The following is a 13,910-nucleotide window of genomic DNA, read 5'->3' as shown; positions in this document are numbered from 1 at the left end:
AGTTTGTGACATTCCAGCTTAGAAAATAAGGCAATATTTAATAATGTGAACTATAAAAGTACTGAGGTATAAAGACCAACTTGAAGGGACCAGGAGAGTATAACAAAGTCCAGATATAACAAGTGCATTTATTTTGTTTAGCGATACAGCACGAAGTAGGCTCTTCTGGCCCTCTGAGCTTTGCTGCTCCAGCAACCTCTGACAAACTCGATTGTCCCATGGGTTAATTTACAATGACCAATTAACTTACTGGTATGCCTTTGGACTGTGGGAGGAAACCAGAGTACCCAGGGAAAACCCATACATTCCTTGGGGAGGACCACAAAGACTCCTTGCAGAACAGTGCCAGAATTGAACGGGGAACTCCAGGACGCCCTGAGTTGTAATAGCACTAACTGCAACACTACCGTGGTACCCATGTATCAGGGTTTTGGCACTCGGTGGGCCGAGGCAACAGTGAGACCGATGATGTTTTGGAACTGAAAGTAAGCAATCATTGTGATGAAATCAGAAATTCAGGTTATTCAGGTCACCAGATTATGATCTGCTTCTTCTTCTGAAACAGGAAAGAACAGTTATTTACTAAGGAATAGAGCTTAGGGCAGGACTAAAAATGATTATGATTGTCATCCCACTCACTGACTCTGTACTGCCATTTGATGGGATCAATATGCCCCAAGTTTGTCTTTTAATGCCTTTGATTAGCATCTTTCAATCTTTGATTTAAAACTAATAACTGATCAATGGTATCAGTCTTCATTTACAGAGGGTGCTAAACTTCTATTAGGTGGATTCTGTTCATTTGTGGGATATGCCAATGCCAGGATTTATTGCTGATCTCCAACTGTCCTTGAGGTGTTACTTTGAGATATTGCAGTCTGCCTGTTGTAGTTGCTCCCATGTGGTGCTATTTGACGGGGAATTCCAGAATTTAGATATAGCAATGATGAATATATTTCTAGGTCAGACTGATATGTAGTTTGGTGAGAACTTGAATGTGATGGCATTGCTGTGTGTCTTCTTCCCTTTCAGGTAGTGAGGGTTGTAGGTTTGACAGTAGCTGTTAAAAAGACAAAGTTATTTTTTAAATGATGCACATTGCAGATAAGGTATGGCAGTGTGATGCTATAGTGTGAGATGAGGTGTCTATCAATGATTTGTTTCTCCTGGGTGGTGTTGAGGTTTTGGGTTGTTGTTGGAGGCAAGTAGAATTTCCACCACACACCTGACCTGTAGTTGTTTTTTTTAAAAAAGAGTCACACTGCAGGATTTCTAGGTTTGATTTGTCTTGAAATCACTTTATTATATACTTGGTCTAATTAAGTTTCTGGTCAATGATGATTTCTATGATGTTGATTTTTGGGTATTGACTGTTATCAGTGATGCTGTGTAAATGACAGGAGTAAACAGTTTTCTCTGTTGGGGATGTCCATTGACTGCCACCTAGCCGGCTTTGCCTGAATGCTGTCTAGGTCTTGCTCCATGTAGCTGCAGGTGCTTTTACTCACGAGTTGTGAATGAACTTTAACATTGCATTGTTTGGTATACTTTGTATTTCTGACCTTATGATGGAGGGTAGGTCTTGCAATGGTTGAAGATGGTTGGGCATAATGTACGATCCCTCTAGGATCTTCTGGACGGAGATATGTCTTAAGGCTGAGATTGACTTCCATATCCACAGCCATCTTCTATTGTGTGAGGTTTGATTCCAGCCAATGGGAAGTTTTCTTTTTAAGTATTGCCTTCAGTTTTATTTGTGCTTCTGATCACTTTCCTGTTGAACGAGACAGTTTGCAACTTTGGCATCTAATTTGTTCCCGGTTTTAGTCAGCCATTGTGCATTCTCCCTATTACAGAATTGACTTGAATGCTTCAGACAGGTTTCAAACACAGTTATTTCAGTACATCCAGTAGCATTTCAAGTGAAAGCAATTCACCCAAGTTCCCAGGTTTTCATGTGAAATATAGTCACCGTAAGTAATAGTGGCTTGCTGGTGTCCACGGAAGCATGCAATATGTTCATGCAGCTATATTTTATATGACCATAATTACATTAATTTAACCTTGTTCAATGTTAGTAACAAATGTTAAGTGTACGATACAGTCTTTGAATAATTTTTTTTTGCATTTATCTATCTTAGTGACTATTTATTCAAGCTGCTGCTGATTGGAGACTCTGGTGTTGGAAAATCTTGCCTCCTCCTCAGATTTGCAGTAAGTAAATTTTCAGTTAGCATGTTGACCACACTCTAGTTTTTATATAAGCTCTATAAAAAAAACTGACTAATTAATTTAATAAATGGTTAAAAAAAAAACGTAATTATAAAGTGCATTGTCTTACTGGAGCTTGTATGTTGATTAAGCCTAGGAACAATATTTTGCTGAGAGAATTCCTACTTTCTCACTTGGAGTGTAAATGTACTTCATTCAAGGATCTTGGTAGTATGCATATGATGAATGAACCACTTTACTTGCCCTCCTGAAATCTCTTCTCTAGGGTTTGGATAAGAATATGCCCAGAACATCTTATCACTGCAAATCATAAACTGCTGTCTTTGATGAATTCAGCCTCCGTAGAGAATACAGCCTGAATATCCACAACCACATGGCCCTAGGTTAGCACAACGATGTCCTGGTGCGTTGAGTTTCATAATGTTATTCAGAAAAGCTATTAGACTGGAGGATAGAAGCTGGAACTAGAACCTGGAGGATATTAAAATGATTTGGTAATTTGTGAATTACCAAATTTGTGAATGGTATACTGTGGTTTTGTAATGTGGTCAAAGTAAATTCCAGGTTTATTTGAATACCTTCTATTCTTAAATGGTATACTCTACTCCAGATAACCTCCTTGTTCTTTTTCTAACTCTTTCTCCTTAGCCCCACCCCCTGACTCCTCTCCCAGGCACTACTGAATTACAGTTTATTTTCATTTTAGTGTGTTCATTTATTAGTTACTTATTCCTGCTAGTTTTATTTTGCATATTTTTGAATTTAATCAAAAGATTTCATGTGTGTTCAATTTGCTTTTCAAAACAGGAAACTTTGCCTCTCATTTCAAAATGATGGCAGAGAGTTATTTCCGAATATTGCACAATCATGTTACTTAGTTTCATACAAGGGTCAGCCACTTCTACTCAAATTTAAATAGTCATGAATGGTTGGATGACTTACAAATCCTGTGTTAAGAACCTTCACCATACTACTAAGCAATTTAATTTCAGTAGACTATAGTTCTATGAAAGTGTCGTTATTTTACTATTTTTGTTGCTGTTTGATATGGAGGAAGTGAACCTATTCACTTCTTACAATGCATGAATCTAAGAATTGTATATTTTGGTTGTTAGGGTAAATTTAAAATATTAATTCTGATAACCATAGCAATGCTTTTGTGTAAGGGTTGCACTTGTGACCAAGTGTTCTCACTGAATTCTGATTTCACTGGAAATATGGTTGGTGTGACACTATTACAGTGTCAGCGTTCAGAGTTTAATTCTGACGTCATCTGTAAGGAGTCTGTATGTTCTCCCTGTGAGGTGCGTGGGCTTCCTCCGGGTCTTCTGGTTTCCTGCAACAGTCCAAAGAGGTACCGCTAAGTGGGGTTAATTGGTCATTGTAAATTGTCCCATGATTAGGCTAGGGTTAAATTGGGGGTTGCTGGGCAGTGCAGCTCAAAAGGGCCTGTTCTATGCTGTATCTCCCTGAATAAAATAAACAAATTCATTAGAGAATTTGTGGTTGGTGCCCACATACACATGTGCTGTTATGCTTTTATTCATTTTTCAGTATTTGGGCATTGCGAGCTATAACCAATATATATTGTCCATCTCAATTATCATGAAGATGATGATGGTGAGCCACTGTTGTGAACTTCGGACAAAAGTTCTCCTGTAGTTTTATTCTGAGCAGCATTCCAGGGTATGGACCCAAAGACTATGATCTCAATATATTTCCAAGTTGAGATGGTGTGCTTCTTGAATCTACAGATAGCAGAGTACTCATGAGCTTCTTGTCTCATTCTTCATGGCAGAAGTTATGGATTTTGGAGGTGGTGGTGTATTAGCGAAGCTGAGTGTCTGCAGTCTGTTTTGTAGAAGTGACACGTTGTATACACGGTGCACCAGTAGTGGAAGGGAGGAATGCATAGGTTGACAGAGTGGTGTCAGTAAAGCAGACTGCTTTATCCTGGATTGTTGAGGTCCTTCAGCATTGTTAAACCTGTACTCATCCAGACAAATAGCAAGAACTCCATGCTTCTCACTTGTGTGTGTAGATAATGGTAAAGCTTTGGGATAAAATAAAAAATGCAGGAAAATACACAGCAGATTAGGCAGCATTGGTGGAAAGAGAAATGGAGTTAATGTTGCAGGTTGAAGACTTGCAACATCAGAACTACAAAAAAGGGAAAACAAGTTGTGAAGAGTAAGGGGAGGAGCAGAAAGGACGGAGAATATCAGACAGATTGGGGCTAGGATTGTCATGATGATTAACTGCTGGTGAAGCCATCTGTTTGATAGATTATTGGGAACAGTTAGAGAAAAGAAGAGAGAAAACAAACAAGGCACTGAACTGCAGATGGTGCAGCTAGTAAAGCAGTTGTCTCACCTGCCAGAGACCCAGCTTCATTCCTGTTTCAGTGTTGTCTTAATGGAGTTTGCACTTCCTTTCTGTGACTAATTTGGTTTTCTCCATGTGCCATGGTACTCCAAGTCCCAAAAACTTGCTCAGTAGTAGATTAATTAGCCACTGTAATACCCCCCCCCCCCACATAGGGGGATGTAATGACTGATGCAGATAGTGGACTGAAGGGTCTGTTTCCTTCCTATTTCTATGGCTCACTGAAATCCCAGCAGATCAGAAATTCTCAGTAACGAGAGGAAAAACTTGCTTAATATTACAGAAGAACAGCCCATAGCAGGTGGACCCAGCTTTGATACAGAATAAAGGAAGCTGCCTGAAACTTCAGAGTGCCAGTTAAATGACTTGCTGCAGTATATCTAAATCTTTGATCTGTACTTAAGACTCTTAGTATTTATATGGGTTGTCCAGTGGAGTTTCTATTCAGTGGTGACTCCTAGTTTATTGATAGAGCACTCAGTGATGGAAATGCTATTGTGTGCAGTTTTGGTCCCCTAATCTGAGGAAAGACATCCTTGCCATAGAGGGAGTACAAAGAAGGTTCACCAGATTGATTCCTGGGATGGCAGGACTTTCATATGAAGAAAGACTGGATGAACTAGGCTTGTACTCGTTGGAATTTAGAAGATTGAGGGGGGATCTGATTGAAACGTATAAAATCCTAAAAGGATTGGACAGGCTAGATGCAGGAAGATTGTTCCCGATGTTGGGGAAGTCCAGCACGAGGGGTCACAGTTTGAGGATAAGGGGGAAGCCTTTTGGTGAATCTGTGGAATTCTCTGCCACAGGAAACAGTTGAGGCCAGTTCATTGGCTATACTTAAGAGGGAGTTAGATATGGCCCTTGTGGCTACGGGGATCAGGGGGTATGGAGGGAAGGCTGGTACAGGGTTCTGAGTTGGATGATCAGCCATGATCATAATAAATGGCGGTGCAGGCTCGAAGGGCCAAATGGCCTACTCCTGCACCTATTTTCTATGTTTCTATGAATGCAAGGGTAGGTTATTATGCTGTCTTGTTGGCGGTGGTTATCATCTGATAATGGGCACCACGGTAGCATTGCGGTTCACACGATACTATTACAGATTGGGGCTTCAGAGTTCAATCTTGGTGTCCTCTGTCAGGAGTCTCACGTCCTCCCTGTGGAATGCATGGGTTTTTCCTGGGTGCTCAGGTTTCCTTCCACAGTCTAAAGGCATACCAGCTACGTTAATTGGCCCTTGTAAATTGCCCTATGATAAGACCATAGGACATAGGAGCAGAATTAGGCCATCTAGCCTATCGAGTCTGCTCTACCATTCAATCACGGCTGATCCTTTTTTTAAAATCTCCTCCTCAACCCCGGCCTTCTCCCCAAAACCTTTGATGCCATGTCCAATCAAGAATCTATCATCTCTGCCTTAAATACACCCAATGACCTGGTCTGGTGATTAGGCTAAGGTTAAACTGGGGTTGTCTGGGGGAGGGGGGGGTGGTTTGCTGGGACAGCGCTACTCGTAGGGCCAGAAGGGCCTACTCTACACTGTATCACTAAATAAGTAAATACTTGTCTGTTAAATGACCAAAATATTTGGACGTAACAGTGACAGGATGGTTGTTACAGTACTGATAGGCCAGAGAAGTGAGTTGAAATTCCAGAGCAGCAATAGAATTTAAATTTAGTTGTAATATGGAATTCGGTAAAATGATGAAGATGCCTTCAAAAATCCACTGATGTCTTTTGGAGGAGAAATTTGCCATTGTGGCCTATCCTGTATGTGACTTAAGACCCAAAATGTAATGTTTAACTATCCCATGAAATAATTCAGCAAACTATTCAGTTGTATCATTACTACCATGTTAAAACAGAGGATAATACTGGAGATTAGAGGCACCAAATCTAGATACAGTGGAATTGCTGCTAAATCAGAAATTTGTAGAGCTGTCTTTATAAGTGGCCTAATTTGTTCAGTACCCTGAGTCCTGTTGTCCAGAACACTGGGAGAGCAGACTCAGCACAGGTGGTTATATGCATGTTAAAGGAAGCAGACTTGTGTACCCAATCCCTCAGAGAACAAGGCCAATGATGGGCAAGGAAAGCATGTCCTGATTACTACTTTCCATTCTCCCTCTGTTTATGAACTAGTGCTCGCTCCTCCACTTCAGACAACTGGAAGATTAACTGAATGCAACGTAGGCATAGAATGTTGTGTGGTGAGGGATGTCAAGATGATTGCAGTGAGTAGTTTGGTAGCATGAGCAGTGACTGAGCTGGTTGAATCTTGAAGAGCATGGTTTTCAGACTTCATCTGCCGCAGGTGTGAAGGAAGCAGCACAGAGGAATATCTACCTGACATTGTCTTCACTAATCTCGTTGTTACAGATTCATTTGTCTATCACAACATTGGTAGGACTGAGCACCGCACAGTCATCTTTGCAATGAGGACAACCTCCATTCTATTCTGTGACATGACCATTGTGCCAAAAAGGATAAACTCTGAACAGATCTGTCAGTTCAAACCTGGGTATTCATCAGGTGTTAAGGATCATCAGCAGAAGTTGAAATCGAAGCGCTATATAATCAGTAACCTCATCGTCCAGCATTTCCCTCGGTCTAAGCCAGGAGCTCAGAGTGTCGAAGGACATGCCTAAAGCAGCACTGCTACAGAAAACCAAGCAGCAAAAACTGCACAAATGATGGAGCAAAGTGATCCCACGGTCAGTTGCTCAGGCCTGCCATACCAAGTGATGAATGCTGGCAGACACATTTAACGGGAAGTAAAAGGCGCTAATGAAATGTCCATTCCTAGTATTGGCAGTGCCTAGCTAGCATTTGAGTGGTAAAGACATTTTCAGCCACACTCACCCAGAAGTGCCAGAGATTCCCAACACGGAAGCTGATTTCAATCAATTTGATAGAATAAACCCAACAGACAGACTGGGGAAGAGATCCCATATCTGCAAAATAGTTTCAGAGAAATTCATTCTGCAATCAACAGTAGTATGTCAATTGAAGAACATTATTACTGAATACAGTTGGCTGAATTTATTTAGAAAACAGTATTCAAATGTACCTTAAAGTCTCAAAATAGTGTGTGCAATTGCATTAAATACCAAAAAGCATAAGTGATAAATAATTTTGCATGACCAAACCTTGTTGCTAAAGTCTACATCCAAAGGTATCTGCACTATTTGTTTTGGCTTGTGGAAACAGATATCATCTGCTCTCAAGCAAACTCACAGAAACCAAATGCAGTTATTGCCTCCTCTTGCCCGTTCCCCCCCAACCCAATCTAGCAACAATTTCTATAGTTGTGTTTTACGTGCTGTTGACTTTATTTCCTTCCATAAAGCTGCTCAATCTGAGAGTAGCTGGTTCAGAATGGGTTGGTATCTCCACTTAATTTTGTGAAGCACTTGATAAGTGATAACCCTTCACTGTGCTAATTATTTATTGCTTATATATTGTCTTCCCAATGGATGGAAATGAAGAAATACACTCAGTGGCCACTTTATTAGGTAGAGGAGTGGAACCTGCTGTGGGTCTTCTGCTGCTGTAGCCTATTCACTTCAAGATTTGATGTGTTGTGTGTTCAGTGATGCTCTTTTGCACACCACTGTGGTAATGCATGGTTACTTTTAGTTATTCTCGCCTTCCTGTCAGCTTGAACAAGTCTGGGCATTCTTCTCTGATCTCTCTCATTAACAAGGCATTTTCGTCCACAGAACTGTCCCTCACTGAATGTTTTTTGATTTTTTTGCATCATTCTCCATAAACTTTAAAGATTGTTGTGCATGAAAATCCCAGGAGGTCGGCAGTTTCTGAGATGCTCTAAACCATCCCTTCTGGTACCATTAGTCATTCCACAGTCAAAGTCACTTAGATCACATTCCTTTGGTCTGAACAACACTGGAACCTCTTAACCATGTCTGCATGTTTTCATGCATTGAGTTGCTGCCACATGATAGGCTAATTAGATATTTGCATTAACAAGGAGTATGAGAGTACCTTAAAGTAGCCACTGAGTGCATTTTCAGAAATTACATTCAGCTTTCTTAGCCTCAGCATTGAATGGTCTGTATTCAAATGTATGAGCAGTTAAAACTCGTGCTTCTGTAAGGTAGGCCTCATAGGGTATTGTTTATAAACTGAAATTTGTAACTTTGAACCCCCTTTTCTCCAATGTACATTCTTTCTACCTCCACAGATCACTTCTTCTCCACTGCCTCATGGTCTTGTGTAATACGCTATAGAAATTTAAAGCAGTAGAACAGCAAAAGCTTTTGGTGGTGTGTGTGTGTGTTTGTGTTTCTATAATGGTAGTGGTTTTACAAATGGAGTGAATGATGTGAAGTCTGTATTTTGTTTACATATGATTATTAACTATTTTCAACATAAGCATAGGGACATTTCTGGTATATTGATAATAACTGGTACATTGATTGTACCCTGAAAATGAACCTTAATCTCAATTGTTGATCAATTATTTATCTCCCTACAAAAATATGTATTTTAAATTTGAACATCAAGAAAAATCTTTCCTTTAAATGAACATTATCAAAATTGTTTCCTCTCCAGTGTTCACTGACTTGTATTCAGCTAAGCATTGCTGTTGAATAGTCTCAGGGACAGGGTCAAAGTCCTTGTTATTACACATTTCAAGAAATGAAAATTGTACTCTAAAATGTCTTCACCTAGAAAAATAATACAAGCACCAAATCACAAAAGAAATTAATAGCTAAATGGAGATTTCAAAAGTAAATTGTTGTATTCTGGAAGTAGTGTACTTAAAATTGCAATAGTTTTTGTATTGAATATTGTGTTCATTTACAGGATGATACATACACAGAAAGTTATATCAGTACAATTGGTGTGGACTTTAAAATCAGAACAATAGAGTTAGACGGCAAGACCATCAAACTTCAAATTGTAAGTAATTTTACCTATTGGAGCATTGAAATACTCAGGCATAAATTGAAAAGACTAGATATTTCTAAGATGCATGGGCTTTATTGTTTTACTATCTTTATTAAAATAATTTAGGAACTTGCCTGCTGTAAATTAATATAAACACTGGTTCAAATATGCCAACTTTGGAAACACAGATCCACATGTTTTAGCTCACATAGTTAGTCAAATGATGGGTAAGATATGAGGATTCAACTTAAAGATGCCAACTGATACATACAGTAAACTTCTTGTTTTTGTTATAGATTGTTTCAAAATAACCAATGTTAATGAAATTTGTAGAGCGTACAAGCCACTACCCAAAGTTGAAGTGAATTTTTTTCCTCCGTTGCTTCTAGTGGGACACAGCTGGTCAGGAGCGGTTTCGAACAATCACATCCAGTTACTACAGAGGGGCACATGGCATCATAGTTGTGTATGATGTTACAGACCAGGTACAGTGTAACTAATGATTTAAAGAACAAACATAATTAAGGTGGCAAATACAGTTCCAGACCTTTTTTGGTGCTAAAATGTGTTATTTCTGTTCTGAAATCTCAATAGGTGTTGATGGAAAAGTAGAAACAAACTTCTCCCATTTTTCTTCCACCACCCTTCCCATATATTTAATTGCCCAATTTGGGTTGTGATTATGTTGTTCCTGAAATTTAACTGCTGTACTCTATGAAATGTAATAATTTAAGTCCATTTTCATTACCTTTTTGGTTCATATAGGTTTTTAGAGCATAGGTTGAACTGGGAGTTTTAAAACGAAGGGACACACTGGGGTGTGAAATTACAAATTGACGAGTTAAAGTAATGTAGTTTCTAAGTGTAAATGTATTCATCAGAACTGTAAAATTTGATCGGGAACATGTGCTAAACTAAGTCTTGCTGTTGATAATTTGTTAGAATAAATAACAATACCACTGTAGAATAGTCTGAAAACTTCATTGTTTCAGCATAGTGAACAGAAAATACCTCTGCAAAATCAGTATCATTTTGAGCAAATAATCTTGGAGTCAGATGATAAATTGGCCGGCTGTACAAATATATACAGGCAGATTTATATTCTTGGTAGATGTTTTAATATTTCTCATTTTAATCACTAGTAGTCGTGAATGAAGCCCAATTTCCAGCAGATTTGTGGCTTCAGTTGCAGACATCCACTTGCTACTTAAGAACCACTACAGGAGTAAATGTCAGCTTGGCCTTTTGATGATGTATTTTCAATCCAATGTTGTGCATTTAAATTCCACTTGAGGAGTTGGGTATAATATAGTTGAAGTTTTAAGCACTACTTTTATTTGGTTATGTCAGCACAAAACTGCCAAGTTAAACCAAATCTCTTCTACATTAATGTGATCCACATAGCTACATACCCTTTTAAGATGCACATGAATAACTGCCTCTTGAGCACTACCTTCACATCATATTCCGACAACTAATTCTGGCAACACCCACTGCATAGTTAAATAAAAAATGCCATTTCATCTTCTTTGAACTTTCTACTCTCACCTTAAATGCATGTCCTCCAGTACGTGACATTGCAACCTTGGTTAAAGGACTCTGACCGTGTACCCTATCTGTACCTCTCACTTCATTACTTTATAAACCTCTGTCAGTTCTCCCGTTAGCCTCCAATTCAGAGAAAATTTGTCTAACCTTTCCTTACAGTTCATACCCTCTAATCCAGGCAGCATCCTGGTAAACCTCTGCTATACCTTTTCCAAAGCTGTGCCATCATTGCTGTAATAGGGTGACCAGAACTGCACACAGTGCTCCATGTGCAGCTGGACGTTTATATAGCTGCAGCATAACTCCTTTACTTTTATACTCAATGCTTCAACCAGTGAAGGCAGCATTCCATACACCATTGACTCACATAGCCACTTTCAGTGAGCTATGAACACAGACCTCAAGATCAATTCTATTAAGTGTCCTACCTTTTTCTGTATACTGTCCACTTACATTTGATCAAATTTGTACAAATTAAACTCCATCTGTGACTTCTCTGCCCATATCTGTAACTAATCTATATTTTGCTGTAACCTTTGCCTTCTACATTGTCCACAACTCCAATATTTTCTTCCATAACCTGCAAGCTTACTAACCGCCCACCTTCCATGTATGTGTATCACAAACAATAGGTCCTCCTAATATCCATTCCTGAAGAGCAGCACCTGTCACAGAGAATCACCCTGCCACCACTACCCTCACACATCTATGGGGAAGCCTAATTGGAATGCAAATTACCAAATTGGCCTGGATCCCTGCAGTGTAATTTTCTGGATTAGAAGGAAAAACAGGTGGCACATTCCATTTGGCCAAAACGGATCGCATAAGTGTTCATATCTAAACATATCTGTTGTGCTCTCCAGTAGCCCATATGTATTCTATGTGGAATTGCATCATTATTTTGCGTACAGGACGCTTCACAGCTAACAATTTGATAACCTGCTTTTAGTCATTCTGCTTGAAGAAATATTAACCAGAATATAGTTACTCTGCTGTTCAGAAACTTTTGTGATTACCTGAGAGAGGTGAGAGGATGCTTTGGTCTATCATTGTGCCCAAGAATCAATATTGCAGTTTCAGTGATCTTGTTCCTTTGTTTTATAGGAGTCTTTTAACAATGTAAAACAATGGCTTCAGGAAATAGATCGTTATGCCAGTGAAAATGTTAACAAGTTATTGGTAGGAAACAAATGCGATCTGACAACAAAGAAGGTGGTGGATTATACAACAGCAAAGGTATGTTGTGTAAAGTCAATCTCTGATATGATTGTAAAACCATCCTTGCTTTCCAATTTTACATTGTTTCCAGCATTGTCTATTTAAATATGTTGAAGAAATTCATGTTAAAGGTTAAGGGGAAAAATGGAGAATTCACAAGCTGCACCTGCACCTGAGAATCTAACTTGAATGCCTGAGAATATAAATATGTTCAAGATTTTTTCTCCACATTGTATCTTGGAGAATTAAATGGCAGTACATTGTTAAATTTAAATATGAATAGGGTAGCTTATTGACTTTTTGAAGTTAGTGAGATATGCCAACTTGGGTTCAGTGCTGACCTCCTGTGATGCTCCTGTAGAGTTTTTAGGTCTCCCTGTAACTGCATGGGATTTTCTCTGCTTCCAATGGTGTGCTGATTGATGGGCTTACTGGTTCCAATATAAATTCCCCCAGTGTATAGGATAGCGGGGGAAATCTCAGGAGATGGTGGGAACATGGCAGGAACAAAATGAGGTAACTATAGGATCAGCATAAATAGATGTTGCCCATTGTTTACTCAGCGGGTCAAAGGACATGTTTCTGTGCTGTATGACCACGACTCTTTTCACACTTCGATAACTAACTAGACTACTGCTCTGTGCATGTATGCAGGGAGACTTGCAGATTATTTGCAGAGTGATCTGCGTTGTAGCATTTGTCCTTTGGGCCTTGAATGTTTTTTTTTAAATAAAAAAAACACTTCTCTATCTCTATATAAACCTGTGAAAATACTTACCTGCCTTCAGATAGAAGGTGCTTAGTTAAACAAATACTAATGTTTCTGCAACAGTTAAAACTACCCTGACACTGAGAATTACAGGCAAGAGAAAAGAGTTTTTGTTTGAAAAGTGTAGAAAGTATCCTCTGGAAACATAACATACATGCCATTTAATTTGATTGGGGGGGGGGGCAGAATAATTTGCTCTCAAACTAAAGTATTTATTTTTCCCCTTGCAAAAATGTTCTGGATGAGTAACTAATGTGCTTAAATACAGTCAAGTAAATGCAGAAATATGATTCCAGTAATTTAATGATTACTTCTGCATTAGTGTTTAATAGGATGATTCATGGAATAGTCCAATGTAAGCACTTGAATTAATCTAAAACTGTCATATGTTAACTTGCAGTCAACTATCCATTCTCAATCATCTCACATAGAATTTTTACAGCTTTGTCATTTCTCAGACTTTCCTAGTCTAAACCTTCCCTGATCTGTGAAGCACAAAATGATCTTAATTGCTGTCCTATTTGAAGCTAGTTATTTGGCCCACTCTGGCATTTTCTCAAATCTCATGAACTTTCTACCTCTTTACTTCAGGCTGTTCCTTAAAACTTGCCTTCAATTTGCATTATTTACCTGAGGTAGTCCTCCAGTAACACAAATATCAAGATTGTTAAAGCCTCTGTGAGTGGGATGTCTTTTATATTGAAAGCACCATTGTGACTGACATCCACTGTTCCCATTGAGCATTAAATCCATTTTATAGAAGCAAGGCATAATTTATGAAATAGCCACATTGGTATATTGCAGTAGCTCACCAAAGAACCCATACTGTTGTTTGGCATTA

General features: G+C 38.9%; 1 protein-coding gene across 1 annotated transcript in view; it reads left to right on the top strand.

Moving 5' to 3' along the window:
- LOC134350627 (ras-related protein ORAB-1) overlaps window positions 1-13,910 on the top strand; it is a 31,646-nt gene that overhangs the window by 16,890 nt on the left and 846 nt on the right. Inside the window, exons 2-5 of the mRNA XM_063056108.1 lie at window positions 2,142-2,214; window positions 9,451-9,546; window positions 9,924-10,019; window positions 12,187-12,318. Of these exons, the coding sequence (XP_062912178.1) occupies window positions 2,142-2,214; window positions 9,451-9,546; window positions 9,924-10,019; window positions 12,187-12,318 (397 nt within the window). The remainder of the gene's footprint in view (window positions 1-2,141; window positions 2,215-9,450; window positions 9,547-9,923; window positions 10,020-12,186; window positions 12,319-13,910) is intronic.

The sequence above is a fragment of the Mobula hypostoma genome, chromosome 8 (genome assembly GCF_963921235.1).
Source record: "Mobula hypostoma chromosome 8, sMobHyp1.1, whole genome shotgun sequence".
Lineage (NCBI taxonomy): Eukaryota > Metazoa > Chordata > Chondrichthyes > Myliobatiformes > Myliobatidae > Mobula > Mobula hypostoma.
The sequence above is the reverse complement of the archived record's forward strand: the minus strand, read 5'-3'. Positions and strand labels throughout refer to the sequence as shown.